This window comes from Hypanus sabinus, chromosome 1, assembly GCF_030144855.1.
Source record: "Hypanus sabinus isolate sHypSab1 chromosome 1, sHypSab1.hap1, whole genome shotgun sequence".
Taxonomy (NCBI): Eukaryota; Metazoa; Chordata; class Chondrichthyes; order Myliobatiformes; family Dasyatidae; genus Hypanus; species Hypanus sabinus.
Window position 1 is genome coordinate 71,863,685 of NC_082706.1, and position 22,097 is coordinate 71,885,781.

Here is a 22,097-nt window from a genome sequence, read left to right on the forward strand (position 1 = left end):
AACGAGCTTTGTTGCACCCACAGGAAGGTGGGGTTTTTGGAGGATCGATTCTGGGAAATTGATCAGTGGCTCACGCAGTGCGAAAAAGTACAACCAGTGAGGAATTATTTGCGCGTCCACCCTCACCTAGGTGATAATTCAACTGCTGCAGAACGGTCGTATGTGTTATGGTCAGTCAGTGACTTCAACAGAATTTCAGAAGATAACGGGAAGATCGACGGAATCAGTTCATCTCTCACCAACGTTACTCAACTAACTACCTCGAACTGAACTGAACTCTCTTCATCATCGTAAGACTATATCCATCCACCCCTAGGTTTGAAAGAGCCTAGTTTTGTTCCTATTTCCACACTTATGTACATATATTATTGTTAACTTGTTTGATATATCTGCATTTATATTACTGTATTGCATTGTTACTAATAAACACTATTAGTTTATAGTAATACCAGACTCCAATGTGTTTTTCATTTCTGCCGGTTCTTTAACCCGGTCATGGGTATGTGACACTTTTAAGAGTCTCCTGGATAGATACATGGAGCTTAGAAAAATAGAGGCCTATGGGTAACCCTAGGAAATTTCTAAAGTACATATTCGGCACTGCATTGTGGGCCAAAAGGCCTGGATTGTGCTGTTTTTTTTTCTATTTTTCTATGAATTCAGCAAGCCAGGCAGTATCCATGGAAAAAGAGTATCGTCAATGTTTCAGGTCAAGATGCCTGCACCAGGACTGGAGAAAAAAAAGACAAGACGTCAAGAGTAAGGAGGTGGGGAGGCGAGGAAGGATCACAAGGTGATAGGTGCAATGGGGAAGGGGCGAAGTAAAGAGCTGGGAAATTTAAAGAGATACAGGACTGGAGAAATGGGAATCTGATCACAGAAGAAGGAGCACCCTTCGTCTTTCTGCCCAAGACATCAACTACACTCTTTTCCTCGATGCTGCCTGCCCTGCTGATTTCCTCCAGAATTTTGTGTGTGTTGCAAGTAAATTTGAGGGCAGGATGCAAGTTGGAGGCAAAGTTGATGAAATCGACAAGTCCTACACCTTGTGTTTGAAGAAAGTGGGATGAGGCAAAGGAGAAATTATTGAGAGTGAGAACCAGTTTTGTTAGATGGTGGAGAGCAACTGATTGGTTTGGTGTCCAGAAAAAAGTGGAGTGCTTTGAGGCCCTCCTGATGGGTATAAAACAGAGTTAAGGTATGCAGGTACATGTCTGGTGAGGAAGGAACAAACAGAAATAATGGATCTTGGGTAGGAGGTACAAGTGGGGCGAGGGAACTATGAGATTGGTGGCAGAGGATCGGAGATCCTCAAAGTTAATAAGATCAGTGATGGTGTGGGAGATAATGGCCTGGTGCTCTTCAGTGGGGTCGTGTTCAAGGGGTACGTAAGGGGTGTTTGAGAGTTGTCGCCTGGCCTCAGCAGAGGACAGTCCGCCAGACTTCTACAGCAACATCTGTGTGTTCAATGGTGAGGATAGGATTAGTTGAAGAGAGTGTAGAGCAGTACATTCCAAAGGAGTGAGGTTAGGTTTGGAGACGAGTGGTTAAAGTCAAGATGGTTGATGTCTCGACAAGTTAGTGATAAAAACAGCAGGGCATCCAGAAAAAGGAGAAGGGGTCATCGGTGCGTGGTAGAGAATCCTTACTAAAGAAGTAGACACAGAGGAAGAGGTGACAGAAGATCAGCTCAGCGTCATGGTGCATGTGGAACTCACAAGTGCAGGGGGGGCAAAGGTGAGGCCCTTACTGAGAGGGGAAGGGTCAGAGGGAATCGTGAAGACCCAGTACAGATGACAGCTAGGATTGTGGAGGGTGGGGTAGAGATATAGAGGGTTTGTAGTGTCTGAAGGTTGGGATGTTCAGGGAAGGTGGGGTGGGAAGAAAATTAAATCTCCAAAGTCCAAAGAGCTGGTGGTGGGGCCTGAGAGACATGAGATTGCAGAGTGCTGGTAAGGCAAGGGGAGACTAGGGTTTAGCAGCAGTGCATAAAGTCTCAACCAAAAGCACCTCCAGGCCAAAGTCCAGGCTGGAGTCAGAATTTGAGGTTGTGCCATAGGCACTTTGAAGGTGGTCAGGGTCACTGGAATCCACATCGATGGCAGTAGAATCTGGGTCCTGAACTTGTTCAGAATTGTTGGCAACCTCAAGATCAGCAGCAGGTTCAACGGTCTGCAGACAGGCAAACTTCCAATCCTTACTGGACCTGAGAAAGGTGAAGAACCAGTGATTGAAAGTGTGGATCTGGTGGAGGATAAAGTATCAGACTGGTCAATTGCAGGCGGCAGAGTGTTCTGGAGTTATGGCAGTGATTGCGATAGGGACACCATGACGTGTAGAACACAGTGTTCTTGGTTTAGGAGTATGCTTGGTTATACAGGGTTCTCATCTCCAGTTGAGATTACAGAACATATGACATTCTTTCCACCCCTTTCATCTCACCCTTTCAGTGTCATGTTCCTTCCACTTTCTTTTCACAGTATATGTCAATGATTTAGATGACGAAACTGATGACATTGTGGCCAAGACAGTGGACAATATGAAGATAGCTGGAGGGGCAGGTAGTTCTGAGGAAGTAGAGAAGCTGCAGAAGGATTTAGACAGCTCTAGAGAATGCCCAAAGAGGTGGCAGATGGAAAGTGTATGAAGCAAGGGACATTAAATAATAGACAATAGACAATAGGTGCAGAAGTAGACCATTCGGCCCCTCGAGTCTGCACCGCCATTCTGAGATCATGGCTGACCATTCACTATCAATACCCAGTCCCTGCCTTGTCCCCATATCCCTTGATTCCCCTATCCATCAGATATCTATCTAGCTCCTTCTTGAAAGCATCCAGAGAACTGGCCTCCACCATCTTCCGAGGCAGTGCATTCTACACCTCCACAACTCTCAATATAATGACAACATGAATTTTATCTCATACCTTGTAGCATTCGTATCTCTCGTAGGATGTTCCCCCTGGGGAATCAGGGAAAATGTAGGGCTGAGGATGTTGCATCGACCAGAACTCTTCCTCACCAGCTTTCAGCAGCTTAGTAGCCTTGACCATGTCTTTTTCATCACGATGCTCATCAAATCTTGCTCGCAGTATGCAGGCATAAAAACGATATTTGTCCCTAAGCAACAAAATGATAAACATCAAACTCTATCCAGAAGCCGCATCTTCAGATTTCATTTCTTCAGTAATGTATTTGGTACCCTAAAATGAATTATAATTACCCAGAGACAATTATTTATTATACATTACTATACATTTATACTACTATGATTATTTTTCTGTATATCGGTACAGTTCCCTGTCAACAGAGGAATAAAGAGACTATTTCAAGCTAGTCAGACAAGGTGGTTTCCAGGCAGGCAAAGAACAAGACACAGACAACATGCTTGGAGAGAGAGATGTGACATTCTGACTGACTCCCTGGAATGTCTGTCTCATGATGATGACAAGCTAAGCAGCATAGCTTTAGACAACACTCAGAACCATTCATCAGCCAACAGAACAGAGAAAACCGGTCGGTCTAAGTGGCAGAAGGAGATGCCACGTCACAAACAACCAACATGTCCTGTCCCTGAAGAGAGCACTGAAAAGAAAAACCAGGACTAAAAAAAAGCACAAGGTTGTTATAGCAGAGACGATGAAGGAGAATCCAAAAGGCTTCCACAGATTTGCTAAAAGCAACTGCATAGCAGAGGACAAAATTGGTCTGCTTGAATATTAGCATGGAGCTGAAAGAGAGGAGGGAAATCCTAAATGGATTTTTTGCATTTGCATCTATTCAGGAGATAGACACAAAGTCTATAGAAATGAGGCAAAACAGCAGTGAGGTAATGGAAGATAAGGTAATTAGAAGAGGTGCTTGCTTGCTGTCTTGAGACAAATTAGGGTGGATAAATTCCCAGGGTCTGACAAGGTGTTCCCACATACCTTATGCGAAGCAAGTGCAGTAATTTTTAGGTATTTAAAACATCCTTAGCCACAGGTGAGATGCCAGAGGATTGGAGGATAGCTAATATTGTCTAAGGGTCAGGGTTACTCTTGCTAAGAAAAACTTAAGCGAAATACAAAGTTACACACTCAACACTGTGTCAACGGCAACAACGTGAAATGGCGAACAGCGTTCTCCTTCCTCTGTTCGTAAGTACGAGTTGTCCGTAAGTCGGACCTTTGTAACTCGGGGACTACCTGTACTTGGATCAACATGGATACTTTAGAGATAGTCATCATGTCCTTGTGCATATTTGTCTATGTCTAACCAATTCATAAAGTTTTTTTTGAGAAGATTTCCAGAGAAGTTGATGAAGGACAGACAATGGATGTTGTTACGTGGACTTTAGCAAAGCCTTTGACAAAGTCCTGCATGAGAGGCTGGTCAAGAAGATTCGATCAGTCACTTGTGCTAGATCCGACTGTTTAATTCTTAGATTAGACTGTTAAACTGTTATTTTCTTTATAGTTTAACAATTAATTATCTGCTTCTACAATACTGTGCAAAAATCTTAGGCACCCTAGATTTTTAATACAAATTTCGCTTAGATATTTTTTGTCTTCTGCATTAGTGTTTCAATAGAAAAGAGCAAATTTTAGATTCCCAACCTTTTTTTTCCAAAAATTAAATGTTACAGAGAAATGTTTGTATTTCACAAAAGGAAGTAACATATTAAGACTAATTTTAAGTAAAAAAATGATTACTTTGTAGGTATATAATCCAGTGTATGATTAAACAAAGAAAACAAACAGGTGCTAATGGTCAATTACATAATAAGCTGAATGAACTAAACTGATTTAACTGACACAGAAATGGGCATAGAACAGGGGCTCCCAACCTGGTGTTTAAGGATCATTTGAATGGTAGAGGTCCACAGCAGAAAATGGTTGTAAAAGGAATCAGACTGGACAATGAACAACTAAACTAAAAGATGAGGGTGTGGCAGATGTGACAGTTTAACCCTCAATTCAACAATTCTTATACCATGGCAAAAGTGAGCATAGCAACAAGGCACAGTCATCCTGCATCAGCAATGTCTTTCCCAAGCAAAAATTTTGCAGCCCAGCAGAAGTTTCAAAATGTGGTGTCCATGCTCTGCTGAAAAGGCACACAGAAATGGGGAAGATAGAGGACCAGAAGCTCACCAGTGGTCGGAAACTGAGTTCAGCAGATGAAGATATATCAAACTGACATTCTTTCTCAGCATTGCTATCAGCTCTGAACTCACAGAACCACTGGAACCCAATTACATCCATCTATACATCCATCATTTTCAGAAATGGTCTTCATGGAAGAGTTGCTGTCAAAAGGCCATTCCTCCATAGTAAAACAAAGCCAAAAGACTCACCTACACAGAAAAACATGAGTGGGTGCTGAACAATGACAGCAAGTGCTCTGGATTGATTACTTTATCGTCACCAATTGATACTAGAGTGTACAATCATCACAGTGATATATGTTTGTGTGCTTCGCGTTCCCTGAAGTACAAATCAAAGTAAATATAATAAAATTTTAAATTATTAATCATAATTAGAAACTAGAAAAGGGTAAGTAAGATAGTGCAAGTCAGGTCCAGATATTTGGAAGGTACAGGCCAGATCCGGGTCAGGATCTGTTCAGCAGTCTTATCATAGTTGGAAAGCAGCTGTTCCCAAATCTGGCTGTACGAATCTTCATGCTCCTGAACCTTCTCCCAGAGGGAAGTGGGACAAAAAGTGTGTTGGCTGTGTGGGTCTTGTCCTTGATTATCCTGGCAGCACTGCTCCGACAGCATGAGGTGTAAAGTGAGTCCAAGGATGGAAGATTGGTTTATGTGATGTGCTGGGCTATGTTCACTATCTTCTGCAGCTTCTTCCGGTCTTGGACAGGACAACTTCCATACCAGGTTGTGATTCACCCTAGAAGAATGCTTTCTGCAGTGCACCTATAAAAATTAGTGAGGAGACAAGCCGAATTTCTTCAGCTTTCTCAGGAAGTAAAGGCGCTGGTGGGCTTTCTTGGCAGTGGACTTTGCTTGGTTAGACCAAGTCAGGTCATGTGTGATATTCACCCCAAGGAACTTAAAGCTTTTGACCTGTTCCACCTGCGCACCACCGATGTAGATGGGGTTGTGAGGTCCACTATTCCTTCTGAAGTCAACAACCAATTCCTTCGTCTTGCTGACATTGAGGGATAGGTTGTTGTCTTTGCACCATGCCACCAGATTCTTAATTTCCTCTCTGTACTCAGACTCATCATTACACATGATATGGCCTACAATTGTGGTGTCATCAGCAAACTTATATATTGAGTTTGATGGAAACTTAGCTTCACAATCATGGGTGTACAGTGAGTACAGTAGGGGGTTGAGTACACAGCCTTGTGGGGCACCGGTGCTCAGAGTGATTGTAGAGGAGAGCTTGTCCCCTATTTTTACAGCCTGGGTCCTGTCTGTGAGGAAGTTGAAGATCCAGCTACAGATCTGAGTGCTAAGACCCTGGTTCCAGAGCTTAGGAATCAGTTTATTTGGGATGATGGTATTAAAGGCAGAGCTGTAGTCGATGAAAAGGAGCCTTACATATGCGTCTTTATTCTCCAGGTGTTCTAAGGAGGAATGTAGTGCAGAGAGATGGCATCTGCTGTTGACCTGTTGCTCCGGTAGGCAAATTGCAAAGCGTTGAGGTTGACCGGTAGGTTATGGTTGATGTGTGCCATAACCAATCACTCGAAGCACTTCATATCAATTGATGTTAGAGCCACAGGTCTGTAGTCATTCAGGCATGCCACCTTGCTTTTCTTCGGCACCGAGATTATCATTGCCTTCTTAAAACACAAGGGGATCTTCGACTGAAGCAGGGAGCAGTTGAAGATGTCAGCAAACACTCCAGCTAGCTTGCTTGCACAGGCCCGGAGAACCCGTCCCGGGATGCCATTTGGGCCCATCGCTTTCCTTGGATTTATCTTCAGGAAGACTCTTCTAACGTCTTCCTCAGTGATGATGAATCTTGATGCCACCAGGTCCGGTTCATCCAGAGGGGGCGAATCTTGTGTAGAATATGTTAAGTTCGGCAGGAAGAGAAGCGCTACAGTTATTGATATTCCCAGCCTTTTCTTTGCGCCCAGTGATCTCATTCAGACCCTATCATAGTCTACTGGCGTCCCTCTGGTTAGCCTGGGCTTCCAACTTGGCTCGATATTGCCTCTTGGTGCCCTTAATGGCTTTCCCGAGTTCACACCTGGATTCCATGTAGCGACTGGTATGTCTGGACCTAAAAACCGCAGCTCTAGCCTTCAAAAGGGTCTGGACCTCATAATTAATCCAAGGTTTCCGGTTAGGGAATACCCAGATCATCCTGTGAGACACACAGTCCTCTGTGCATTTCCAGATAAAGTCCTTGACAGCTGAGGCATACACATCAAGGTTAGCTGCCGAGTCCTTGAATACTAACCAGTCCACCGATTCAAAGCAGTCACAGAGGATTTCATCCGTTTCCTCTGTTCAATGCAACACCACTTTTGACACCTTGACATCCTGCTTCAGTTGCTGTTTGTAAGCCGGGTGGAGGAGTACGGCCTTATGGTCCAATTTTCCGAAATGAGGTCACTGGACGGAACAGTAGGCATCCTTGACTGCTGTGTAGCAGTGGTCAAGTATATTTGGGCCTCTGGTCGAGCAGGAGGCATGTTGGTATAACTTTGGCAGTGCTCTTCTGAGGTTGGCCTGGTTAAAGTCCCCAGCTGTAATGAGCAAAGCCTCCAGATACCTGGTCTCAAGTTCACTGATGTTGGCATACAGTGTATTCACAGCACACTCCACGCCCGTCTGGGTGGGGGGGGGGGGGGGAATGTAGACCGCTGTCAGTATTACCCAGGTGAATTCCCGTGGCAGATAATAGGGACGACACCTCACCGACAGATGTTCTAGGTCCGGACAGCAGGAGCTTGTCAGTGCGACTGTGTCCGAGCACCACGCAGTGTTGATCAGTAGGCAGACTCCACCTCCCTACGTCTTGCCCGAAGATGCCGTGCGGTCCATCCGATGGATCGAAAATCCGATTTGAAATTTTTTGACTCAAACAGGATGAAGTTTGTCCATAGAACAGCTAGACAGCACCACATGGCTGAGTGTGTGCAGCCAACAGTGAAGCACAACGGAGGGTCCCTGCAGGTTGAGGCTGCATTTCTGCAAATGAAGTTGGCAATATGGTCAGAATTAATGGAATCCACAGTGCTGAGAAGTCCACACAGATTCTCTTCCATCACGCATCAGGGAGCCGTCTGATCGGTCCCAAATTCATTCTACAGTAGGACAATGACCCCCAAACACACAGCCGACACCATAAAGAACTATCTTCAGCAAAAAGGGGGACAAGGAGTTCTGCCACAAATGGTATGTCCCCCACAGAGCTCTGATCATCATCGAGGCTGTCTGGGATTACCTGGAGAGGCAGAAGCAAGCAAGACAGCCAAAGTCTGCAGAAGAACTCTGGCAAGTTCTCCAAGATGTTGGGAACAATCTACCAGCCGATTTTCTTAAACTGCACAGAGAACTGATGCAGTTTTAAAGGCAAAGGGTGGTCAAACTAAATGTTGATTTGATTTAGTATTTTACTGTTCACTGCTCTCTATAGTAATTTTTTTAAGTTTAGAAACTTCATTTTCTTTGGAAAGCATATCCACTTTACAGATTTTTTTGCATGTGTCTCAATAATTTGCACAGTATTGCATTTTAAGTAGTTTTTACATGTGTATGCAAGTTTAATATGCCTCGAGTGGCTATATAAAGTATAATTCTGAAAGCTTTGTAGGTTTGTCTGCATTGCTTAAATAAGTGCTTTCTCATTGGTTAACTTGGTACTGCAGTATTGCATAGCTTTCCAAATTGAATAATTCTCATCTATGGATTTGAATGGATTTTTCTAATTTCCGTGGCATAAAAATAGCTGTTCTATCTTAGGTGCCATCTCTAATCTTAGTTTTCTAATCTCATTAGAAATCTCATCTCTAATCTTCATTAGTAGACCTCTATCACTGTCTATTCAACTTTCTTCTGTTCTATCAACTCTTAATAAAACAACCATGAATCAATATTTTGTGCCTATTTCTTTACTTCTAAAAGAACCTTTGATTAAAACGCCAGAATCCAGCAAGTGGCATTGCCAGCGGCAGGATATTCTGAAGTTTAGAACTTGGAAAAACTGAAGACAAAAGTGGAATTTTAAGCATGTAACAGAAGGGGTAAGAACTTCCTCTGTATCTCTGCTGTATGGAAGAAAATGGGTTCTGGCTTCGAACACTGGATGGAAATCAGGACTGCAAACTGCTGTTTTCCTATTTAAAAAAGAAATAAAAGCTGTGAAAAGATTAGTTGTACAATCTATTTAGTTGTAACATATTCGGTTGTGATTTATTTATTGAAATACAGCGCAAAAAAGGCCTTTCTTGACCTTTGAGCCATGCTGCCCAGCAAGTCCTGGTTTAACCCTAGCCTAATCATGGGACAATTTACAATAACCAATTAACCTACCAACCAGAGGTGTTATGGGTCCACAGTTTTGATTCCTGTGGATGTCACGTGATTAGTTTTGTTTACTAAGTGTTATGTATCTATGGTCTTGTTTTGCTGGAAGGTTTCGATTTCTGGGGGCGTCACATGGTTTGCTGGAATCCGTAGTTTCGTCTCTGTAAGCTTCACTTGATGACATACACCGACGGTATAAAAAAGACAAACACAGATTGATTGCTAGAGAAATCGGGAGTGTTACATACCCCGAGGGTATCTTGTGACTGTCTTATAATGGTTGGGTGATGCAATTTCCCGCCTGTGTGAGGTCACGCGATGACATGTTCTCACAGGTATAAAACAGGAAAGCCTGCTGTGACGTAGGAGTTTTGTGTTGAGTAGTCGTTCAATTCATCAGTTACTCCGTTAAGCTGCGTACTTGGTCTCACAACACAGTTTCGTTTTAAAGTAGAGTTCTACTTTCTGCTGTAAGATACAGAGTCATTGTGCCGGCAGTTTCGCCAAATCGCTGCCAATTATGTTTGATGCATCTTTGATTTAATTTTAAAGTCTAAGTATTGGAGAGTGAAGATTTTACCAAAGTATGGGAACCCGAAGGATAAAGTAAAGTTCAGCAGTTTAATACAGGATCGACCTTATTGGATCTTCACTCAAGGAAGTAGAGACCTGCATCTAAGATAACTTGTAAGAGTAGAAAGGGTTGTGCAGTGTTTATTCACCAAGGAAAAGGTCAGTTCCTTTAAGCCGTTTTTATTTCCTTTGTCGTGGATCCTTCGGGCAAGGCATATTTCGGCTGGGATCAGCAGTAACGTCACTTTGTCGAAGAATTCGTTACTTCAGGAAAGTCTCTAATTGACTGTATAAACCACTTGGACTTTCATACTTACCACGTTTAAGTCTCTGTGTTTGCATTTACCACTTTAAGTATTGTTACAGAGTTGCCGTATAGCAGTTAACTTCCAGTTAAGTTAGTTGTTTGTATTACTTTTCATTTTTTTGTTGAGTAGAGTTTAATAAAATGTTTATTTGTTTATAAAAAACCTGACTCAATTCTATATTAATTGTTGCCAGAGATGTACTGTAACAGGAGTTGCTTGGTAAGGAGTCATTAGGAAACTGACCGAAAGAGAGAGTGAGAGTGAAGATTGCAGGCTTCGAACAAACCCAAAGGATTGGGTTAACCGGCAGCACTCTGTGCATTTCCAATGTGACTAACATTTTGTATAATCCATACCTGGATTGCGGCCCACACTTTTGGTTAACCCCTGCATGTGTGGTGACCATTTTGGCGAAAGGGACATTCCTTGTCAGTTACTCTGTGAAATCACGTTTTTCTTGGGCTCTTCAGAAAAAGTACTCCGCGGCTGCAACCTACAGTAAATGTTTCATCGTGATCTCTTCTCCATTGTATTGTGAATCTCAAAGATCATCTCTTCATTACATCATGAAGATATATGTCTCTCCTCTCACTTATTTCATGAATCACCTGGACCTTTTAAACTGCCACTCTAAGACTGTGCTTGAGTAAGACTTTGTTAAGAATTGTTTCTAAGTTTGACTGTTTGGGAGCTATAGACGCATAATGCCATTAACTTCTGCTTAAGTTAGCCATTTGTTTAATTTTCTATATTTCTGCGTAAATGTTAATAAATTTAGTCATTTTGCAATAATCCTCGACTCCATTCTACATCTATTGTAGCTGGCCCGTAATGGAAAAAATCTATGCAATCATGGGAAGAACATACAAACTCCTTACAGGCATCGGTGGGAATTGCACCTGGGTCACCTGTACTGTAAAATGTTGTGCTAACCACAATACTACAATGTATTTTGCTCATCCAGGGATCTTTTTTGGTACCTAGTGAAAATATTAGTTGTGCAATCTATTTGGCTCCTGGACCAACCTATTTGGTTGTAATCTATATAGTTACTTGAACTATATGGTTATTTATTTTTCAAGATTCCAATCAAAGTAATATGTACGAATTAAGATCAATCCAAAGCAATGGCCAAAGTCATGAAACTTACTAAGAACTCTAACCTGAATAAAATACCACAGTTTGATAAAATGAATGAAAAGATCAGGATAAAATGTACCAACAATGTTAGGTTTACTAAGATATAGAAAATATATCAGGGAAAGAAAATGTCTATTACTGATTTAGAGATAAGACCAAGGTGAACAGAAATACGCTAAGGATTGTGCAAAAGCAGTAAAGTCAGCAAAGTCTCCTATGACAGTTCAGCAACTTCGGTCATTTCTGGGTTTGTGCAACTACAACAGATCACAGGTCAATTCATTTGCTGAAACTACCCAATCATTCAACAATCTTCATTAAATGCTCAGACAACCATGACTCTCAATGGAGAACTAAAAGAGTTTCAAACTTTAAAGGTGACATTTTGAAACGCACCTGCATTAAGAATCCCTGATACAGAAAAACACCGCATGATAATGAGAAACACGTGATGGCAGCCCTAATTCAAGAACATGGCTTCCTGCTGGTTGTTACTCAGCCAAAGGTCTATACAATGATCGCTCCTCCACGATTGAGAATGGAATTCGAATGATTGGATGGGCCAAGTCTGTGGAACTGAAGTGTAAGTTTAATAAGTGTATTTATTATTTATTTAAGTGTAAATAACATCAGTAAGCAGACTCCTGGTACCTCTGCACAACAGGCAGAGTTAAAGGCTCTGATTGAAGCCTGTAAGCTGACAGAAGGAAAGCTAATATCTACACTGATTCTTGATGTTTTTGGAGTTGTTCATGATTTAAGAAACTTACGGAAACAAAGAGTATTTCCTATGGCTGCTGGAAACCCAATCAAGAATGTACCCAATCAAGTACTAGAACTCATGGATGTCACAACAGTCACATGTTGTATTAAAATGTAAAGCTTGCTCTAAAATAACTACTTGCAGATGAAATTTTTTAAAAGGCAGCACGAGGAGGAGTAAAAAAAGTTATACATATACATATACAGTGAACCGATCAACTGGAATTATGGAAATTAAGTTGAATTCTGATTCACAGACAAACATACAAGCTATCAGAGAGAATCAAATTCAATGCTCCAGACAGGAAAAGTGGTCCTAAATAGAGAACGGTAAGAAAGGCTACCTCCATCATTAAGCACCCCATCACATAAAACATACCTTCTACAAACTGCTACCATCAGGAGAAATTACAGGAACCTGAAGGCATATTCTGGAACAGCTTTTTCCCCTCTGTCATCAGATTTCTGAATGGACAATGAACCCATAAACATTACCTCAGTACTCATCTTTACTTTTTGCACGACTTATTTAATTTTTTATAAATATACACACACACACATCTTACTAATTTACAGATTTTAATTATGTACTGCTACTTCAGTACAAATTTCATGACATATACCAATGACATTAAACTTGATTCTGATAATTAGGTGATCCTACCCCACCTGGTCCATTTTTACACTTACAAGTGGACTACATTTCTTTACTGAAGAAGTGTCAAGGATATTCAGATGCACTGGTAGTAGAGGACAATAATGGGTAGAGTTATTCCAGCAAGGAAACCAATGCACACAGCGAAAACTCTGATCAAGGACTATATTCCATGTCAGATTGACTTTCACCAAGGAACACATCACACTGGGAGCGTTCACTAGGAATTATGTTGACATATAAACATTGAATGTCTTTCCATTGTCCACATCACCCAGAGTCATCAGGACAAGTTGAGTAAATGAATGGAATCAAACAATGACTAAGTATCATGAGGAAGGTGTACCATAGCCTACGGCTCTTCCTGTGGTCTTATATAGCATCAGAACAACCCCAAACAAGAAACCAAAAGTAAATCCATTCAAGGGAGTCACTGCTGGGAGCTCTCAATCTCGGAGGTGCTGAAATACACATTATGGCAGACAGTTTAGTGTGAAATTAACCTAAACTGTCCAGTTCTTTCTCAACAGGTTTCTGCTGCTTGGGAACATTCAACAGAAAGAGGCCATTCCTAGTGGGAGGTCCCTGATTTTAAAACACATAAGGAACCACTGGGAGCTGGATGGGAAGGTCCTTTTCAAGTGCTATTAATTACCAACTCAACAGTAAAAGTAGAATGTGAAATTAAGCCTCTGCAAGTGAGTTAAAACAGTACCAAGTGATAACAACAAGTGCTGTGGTTAATGTGCTAGTAACCACTTAGCCACAGTGCTTTCATTGCTGGGCTACAGTGACAGTGTGCAAATCACTAACTAGCCAGAAGACTTCAAGCAATTATAAAGCTGATTCTAACATTAGTTCTATTTTTGCCAATTTTGCCTACTTACTCTGAGTACTAATGTAATTCTCAGTTCGGCTAACTGGTTAATATGGGGGAAGATAGCCCTTGGCCTGGCCAAACTTAAGAAATCTTGTTTGGGTGGATACTGCGCAATGTGTCCCGTTGCAAATCAGTACCACGAAATAACAAACAGTACACAATATGTGATTAAACAATTGAGCTTTACAATTCTTAATTTGATTATTTGGTTAGTAAAGAAACAAGAGTAAGAAAAGGGCCTATTCTCGTGAAACAGTCTAATGCACAAATGTTGGAGTTCACTGATAAGGCCCTTTGTCCACCATCAACCTCCTCCAATTGTCACTGACCTTCGGACCTGAGCTCCAAGTCCACTCCGTCCAGCAGTCTAACAACTCTCTCCATTCGTGTCTTCTCTCATCTCTCCCTGACAAAAGTTAGTTGAAATCCCTCTCCCAGACACACAAGAACGAACAACACCCCGCTCATTGGCTAACATGCCCTGTTATCTCTAGTCATAACCCAAACATTAATACTACAGAGAAACCACTACCTTAGAAGTGGAACATTACAGCGAGGCCATTACATTAGAAGTAAAAACTTACATCGTGTTACGCTAACATGTTTTATCATAATTGACATATTTTTACTTAAAGGTAATCATTAATAGTTCAACCTCGCACAAGTGCTCATACTAATCTGCCTATGACAAACTTATGAATACTCATACCCTTTCGTATTTCAAGTAATCTTTGATTATTTTATTTGTAACATAGATACCACAGGTTTTTCTGCCTCTGAATTTGTATGATTTAGAATCAAAGAGGGGATTATTGGATCCAACTGTTCAATTCTTAAGATTAGATTGGAAGTTCCTTCATTCTGCATTACCTAAGTAAGTGTTCTCTCATTGTTAACTTGGTACAACACTGAAGTATTGAATAATAGCTTTTCAATTAGTTAATTCTTATCTATAGATTTGAATGGATTTTTAAAAAATCTGTGTAATAAAGATAGCTGTTCAATCAACTCGTAATAAAATAATCCTGAGCAACAAATTTTGTGCCTCTTTCTTGACTTCCATAAGAACCTTAGCTTGAAAGAGCAGAATCTAACTTTTGGCATTCAGGAAGAGGTAATAAATTGGATTCAACACTGGCTTTGCAGAAGAAGCCAAAGAATGGTAGGAAACAGTTGCCTTTCTGACTGGTGGCCTGTGCCAAGTGGTGTGCCACAGGTATTGGTGCTAGGTCCATCGCTGTTTACCAACTATCTAGATGATAATGTAGTAAACTGGATTAACAAATTTACAGATGACATTAAGATTGAGGGCATAGTGGGCAGTGAGAAAGGCTATTAAAGCTTACTGTTAGAAAAGTGGGCTGAGAAATGTGTGTGTTCAGGTGTCTTGCCATTCGGCGTGGGCGATCATGTCTCTCCATCGATCATGGTCCCTGACCTTCCGAATTGTAGTTGTTGCCTCCCGTTTCTAACCATGATGTTAATCCATCTGTCATTTCCATTCTCTGTCTGCCTCTGCTTCTTTTTCCAACCAGCTTTCCCGTTGTAACCAAATGTTCTAATGTCTCTCTTCGCATGATGTATCCAACGAATTTTGATTGATGTTTTCTGATTTTTTTTAAAGTAATGTACATTTTGTTTTCGTTCTCTGTAGAACTTCATTGTTGGTTATCCTGTCCATGTATGATATGCATAGCATTCTTCTGAGGAACCACATCTCTGTTGCATTGATTCTTTTTTTCCATTGCATTTGTGATGGTCCATGACTTGCAGCCGTACATCAATATAGGAAGAATGCAGCAGCTGAGAGTTCTAAGGCGGATGTCAATTGCTATTTTCTTGTTTGTTAGGATGTTTCTCATTTCTGTAAATGCTGTTCTTGCCATTGTTATTCTTGCTATAAGAACTGCTATAAGCAAGAACAGCTGAGAAATGGTTGATGGAATTTAACACAGAGAATGAGAGGTGTTGTACTTTGAGAGTAGAAATCTAGAGCAGGACTTACACAGTGAGGGAGTTCTCAAGATGGCGCTTATGGGGTGAGGCTGTTTTAGGCTTCGCTCCAATCCTGTTACTTTTCTTCTACCCACAATCACCCCCTAACCGACCTATCTATGCCTGTTCTAAAGGGAAATTTAAGAATTTTTTTCGACTGTTTGAATTATTTTTCAACTTGTCAAAATGTCTAAACCATGAGAACCTAAGGAATCGAAACTGGCGAAAGAACTGTTAACTTTGGAAGCAATTGCGAAACTTATGGATGAGAGACTTGAGAAACTAGAGAATAAACTCACCCCAAAGCTTTCTGTGCTCGATGAAACTTTAAAGGCAGTCAACGCAAAACTTCAATCACTCACATCGGATACTCAACAACAACAAGCAAGAATTTTAGTTCTTGAAGATGCCACTTGCCAGAGAGATCGCAAAATTGAAACTTTGGAACAAAAGCTATCTTCAACTTCTCAACTGCTAGAACGTTATAAGTTCAAACTCACTGATCTTGAAAAACGGTCTCAAAGATAGAACCTCTGGATAATTGGGCTTCCGGAAAATTTTGAGAAGGGTGATCCGACTGTATTTTTCTCTAAATTTTTAAAGGACATCTTCGGCTCAGAAGTTCTGGATACTCCTCCAATAATCGACCGCGCACATCGCATCTCTCGTTTTCAACCAGTTCCAAGCGCGAAACCACGGCCAGTGATTCTCCGGCCTCATTATCCTCATATTAAAGTACGCCTGATTCGGGCTGCCCGAAAAAAGAGCATGATCAGCTTTCAAGATTTCAAATTTTGTATTCTGGAAGACAACAGTCCCGAAGTTTTGAGGGAAAGAATGGCTCCTTTAAACTGGTTATGTCGGAAATCCATCGGAAAGGTTATAAGCAAGCGTTATTTCCAGCACAATTGAGAGTTACTCTTCCCGATGAGACTTCTCGGTTGTTCAAATCTCCAGTGGATGCCCAAAGATTTCTTGAAGAATAGCATCTTTTCACTACGAGTAGACTAACATATTGTATTTTTACTATCTGTATTAGCTTTTCCCTTTAAGCTAATAATTAGTCTATAGATTTGCTGGTCCTTATGTGATGGCTGATAGTGTATTTTGTTTTTTGTTTTATTTTGAGTTTTTTTTAAACTATTATTCTGTTAGTTTTGTAAGTAACTAATTAGGTGTTTTTTTAAGCTTATCTACATTTTTGTCTTATATCGTTAATGCTTAAATATTAAGGTTTTTTTTAAACAAAAACCTTTTTCCAAGATGTCGTTTCTTCTTCCCATAAGACTTGGTTACGTCACATCTGTTTGGATGTGTCTGAACAAGACTGAAGACCTTCTAAAATATTAATATAATGTTATCCACTTTTGGGTTTTAACGATTTAGTATTTTTCTTCTTTTTTAAAATTTTTTTTATATACATATTCATAGTTTAATTCTTGTTATACTAACCCTTTATTTTTTTTTGAATATGGGTGGCTTGTGCCTTTTTTTTACTTTTTCTTTTGAATTGCTGTCTTGAGACATGGGGGTAAAATTAATATTAGTTTGCCTGCTTGCCTCTTTCTGGCTTTTTCCTGGGTTTCAGGGGGTGGGGGGAGGGGAATTCTTCTTTGCTTTCGCTTTTTGCTTAGTTTTCACTTTTTGGCTGACCCAAAACTACCAAAATGGCTGGAGTGCCGTAACTTCCGTTTCCTCTTTGAACTTGCTCTCCTCTTCCAGATTCATGAGTTTGTCTTCTTTTTAACCTTGTGCGTTAACAACGATAAATATTGGCAATATGGATAAGATTATTAACTTTGTTTCTTGGAACAGTTTAAAATCATCCGATTAAACAGAAAAAAATATTTAAAGTATTCCACAGAATGAATGCTAATATTGTGGCAACCCACTTCCTAGCACACTCGAACCGGCTCACAAATAGCCAGCGCGCAGGCACAAAGGCCAGGTCCACAACAAAGGGAAAAAGCCTGCGGGGGTTTGTGAGTACGTGTCCTTAGAGCATGCGCGCCCGGGGAAGGCGGGATGAGGGAGGCTTTAAAGCAAGGCTGTGAAGTTTGAATAAAATCATCTTTAATTGCAGTTTACCGACTCCGTGTCGTTATTTTAGCACTGCGTGTAGCACACCGCTACAATTGGTGAACCCGACAGTCCAAACGATTTTTGGACCGGAGATGACCGACGCCACATCTGTTCATGCGGTTTCGTTGAAACTGCCAAGCTTCTGGACGCTGCGACCTCACCTATGGTTCCAGCAAGCAGAAGCCCAATTCCACATTCGGCAGATAACCTCACACGTTACTACTACGTGATGAGCTCCCTCGACCAGGACACAGTGGCCCAGGTTGCGGAGTTCGTACAGTCTCCCTCGGCGGACGGCAAGTACACAGAATTCAAAGCCCTGCTCCTAAGGACTTTCGGACTCTCACAGCGCGAGCGGGCTGCCTGCTTACTGCACCTGGATGGGTTGGGAGACAGACCTCCATCGGCTTTACCGAATGAGATGTTGTCTTTGGTCGGCGGACACACACCCTGCCTCATGTTTGAGCAGGCATTCCTGGAGCAGTTGCCCGAGGACATACGCCTGCTGCTGTCCGATGCGGATTTCAGTGACCCCTGGAAGGTGGCAGCCTGGGCAGACTTGCTGTGGAATGCCAAGAAGATGAGTGGGGCGTCCATCGCACAGATCAACAGGCCACGCTCCCAGCAGCAAACCAGTCCAGGCCCGGCCGCAGAGCCCGCTAGCCCCAGAGGCATGGGTGGGGAGGCCAACAAACCCTGGTGTTTCTACCACCAGCGGTGGGGCGCCGAAGCTCGCCATTGTCGCCCGCCCTGCCAGTTCCCGGGTAACGCCAGGGCCAGCTGCTGATGGCTACGGTGGCTGGCCGTCGGGATAGCTTCCTGTATGCGTGGGACAAGAGGTCGGGACGCCGTCTTTTGGTCGACACCAGTGCCGAGATCAGCGTTTTACCTCCGACGAGTTACGACACCCACAACAGGGCACCGGGTCCCCCCCGAGGGCCGTGAACAGCAGCACGGTAAGGACCTATGGCACCCATACGGTGCAGCTACAGTTCGGCTCCAGCCGGTTCATGTGGGACTTCACACTGGCCGCCGTAGCCCAACCGCTTCTGGGCGCGGATTTTTTGTGGGCTCACCTGGTCGACCAGCCGAGGCAGAGGCTGGTCCACGCCGAGACCTTTCAGACGTTCTCCCTGGGAGAAGCCCAGTTGCCAGCCCCACACCTCGGCTCCATCACGCTGTCTGACAACAACTTCACCAGAGTCCTGGTGGATTTCCCAGCGGTCCTGGCACCGCAGTTCACGGCAGCCATGCCCCGACACGGCGTACAGCACCACATCCCGGCCCAGGGACTACCCCTCCACGCCCGTGCTCGGTGGCTTCCCCCAGACAAGCTCCGACTGGCGAAGGAGGAGTTCAAGAGGATGGAGGAATTGGGGATCATCCGGCGGTCCGACAGCCCATGGGCCTCCCCCCTGCACATGGTGCCCAAAGCGACAGGGGGCTGGAGACTGTGCGGCGACTACCGCAGGCTGAACGAGGCTACCACACCGGACCGCTACCCTGCGCCACACATTCAGGACTTTGCAGCAAACCTGCATGGCGCACGGATCTTCTCCAAGGTAGACCTTGTCCAAGGATACCATCAAATCCCAATGCATCCGGACGACGTCCCCAAAACGGCTCTCATCACCCCGTTCGGCCTTTTCGAGTTCCTCCACATGCCGTTCCGCCTGAAGAATGCCGCACAGACGTTCCAGCGGTTAATGGACGTGGTGGGACGCGATCTGGACTTCGTATTCATCTATTTGGACGACAATAGACGCAGAAGTAGACCATTCGGCCCCTCGAGTCTGCACCGCCATTCTGAGATCATGGCTGATCATTCACTATCAATACCCAGTCCCTGCCTTGTCCCCATATCCCTTGATTCCCCTATCCATCAGATATCTATCTAGCTCCTTCTTGAAAGCATCCAGAGAACTGGCCTCCACCATCTTCCGAGGCAGTGCATTCCACACCTCCACAACTCTCTGGGAGAAGAAGCTCTTCCTCAACTCTGTTTTAAATAACTGACCTCTTATTCTCAATCCATGCCCTCTGGTACTGGACTCTCCCAACATCTGGAACATATTTCCTGCCTCAATCCTATCAAATCCTTAAATTATCTTAAACGTTTCAATCAGATCCCCTCTCAATTTCCTCAATTCCAGTGCGTACAAGCCCAATCTCTCCAATCTCTCTGCGTAAGACAGCCCTGCCATCCCAGGAATCAACCTAGTGAATCTACGCTGCACTTCCTCAATTGCCAGAATGTCCTTCCTTAAACCTGGCGACCAAAACTGTACACAATATTCCAGGTGTAGTCTCACCAGGGCCCTGTACAAATGCAAAAGGACATCCTTGCTCTTGTACTCAATTCCCCTTGTAATAAAGGCCAACATTCCATTTGCCCTCTTCACTGCCTGTTGCACTTGCTCATTCACCTTCATTGACTGATGAACTAGGACTCCTAGGTCTCTTTGCATTTCTCCCTTACCTAACTCTACACCGTTCAGACAATACTCTGCCCTCTTGTTCCTGCTTCCAAAGTGGATAACTTCACATTTATTCACATTGAATGACATCTGCCAAGTATCTGCCCACTCACCCAGCCTATCCAAGTCTCCCTGTATTCTCCTAACGTCCTCTTCGCATGTCACACTGCCACCCAGTTTAGTATCATCAGCAAACTTGCTGATATAGTTTTCAATGCCCTCATCTAAATCGTTGACATAAATCGTAAAGAGTTGTGGTCCCAATACAGAGCCCTGTGGTACCCCACTAGTCACCTCCAGCCAGTCCGAGAAACACCCATTCACTGCTACCCTTTGCTTTCTATCTGCCAACCAGTTTTCTATCCATGTTGAAACCCTGCCCCCAATGCCATGAGCTCTGATTTTACTCACCAATCTCCTATGTGGCACCTTATCGAATGCCTTCTGAAAATCTAGGTACACTACATCCACTGGCTTACCCTCGTCTAACATCCTTGTTACACCCTCAAAAAACTCCAACAGATTAGTCAAGCATGATTTGCCCTTGGTAAAATCCTCATAGCCAGCAGCAGTCGTCAGGAGCATCTGTCCCAGCTCTACGCCCGACTGAGTGAATACGGTCTAACAATCAACCCGGCCAAATGCCAGTTCAGGCTCGACACCATTGACTTCCTGGGCCACAGGATTACTAAAGACGGGGCAACCCCTCTGCCCGCTAAGGTAGATGCCGTCCGCCATTTCCCCCGACCCACCATGATCAAAGGCCTTCAAGAGTTCTTAGGTATGGTCAATTTCTACCACCGCTTCCTCCCTTCAGCTGCCCGAATCATGCGCCCCCTGTTCGCCCTGCTGTCGGGTCCGGGCGAGGACATTGCCTGGGATGAGGAGTCTGCTGCTGCTTTCATTCAAACGAAGGAAGCCCTGGCGAATGCCGCGATGCTAGTGCACCCCAAGGAGACAAGGAGATCCCGAGTTACAGAACTGCAGTCTCCGGCTTGCAGCTCCAGGACCTCCCTTTAGGCCCAGGTGAGAGGACCCTACTCTGTGATGTCACCACCGGCCAGCCCCGTCCCATCGTCCAGGCAAACTGGCGGCGCCGTGTTTTCGACTCCATTCATAACTTAGCACACCACTTCATCAGGACAACTGTCCGGCTGGTAGTCAACCGGTTCGTTTGGCACGGACTCCACACCCAGGTCAGTGAATGGGCCAAAACGTGCATGCACTGCCAGACGGCCAAGGTGCAGCGGCACACCAAAGCTCTGCTGCATCAGTTCCACCCCACCCACCAGCGTTTCGACCACATTCACGTGGATATCGTGGGCCCCCTGCCGGTGTTGCGTGGAGCGTGGCACCTCCTGACTATCGTGGACCGGTTCACAAAATGGCCAGAGGCGATCCCGCTCACGGACACCACCTCCGAATCTTGCTCCCGGGCACTGATCGCCACCTGGGTGTCCCACTTTGGTGTACCGGCCCACATTACCTCTGATAGAGGCGCCCAGTTCACCTCCGGCCTATGGTCAGCTGTGGCCAGCCTTTTGGGGACACAGCTGCACCACACCACTACCTACCACCCACAGTGGAACGGACTAGTGGAACGTTTCCACCGTCACCTAAATTCGGCTCTCATGGCCCGCCTGCGAGGAGCTAACTGGGCGGACGAGCTTCCCTGGGTCATACTCGGTATCCGCACGGCACCCAAAGACAATCTGCATGCCTCGTCGGCCGAGTT

General features: G+C 43.7%; 1 protein-coding gene across 1 annotated transcript in view; it reads right to left on the reverse strand.

The window, feature by feature from the left end:
- Positions 1-22,097, reverse strand: part of ndufb9 (NADH:ubiquinone oxidoreductase subunit B9) — an 81,319-nt gene that overhangs the window by 18,045 nt on the left and 41,177 nt on the right. Inside the window, exon 2 of the mRNA XM_059971006.1 lies at positions 2,928-3,120. Within this exon, the coding sequence (XP_059826989.1) occupies positions 2,928-3,120 (193 nt within the window). The remainder of the gene's footprint in view (positions 1-2,927; positions 3,121-22,097) is intronic.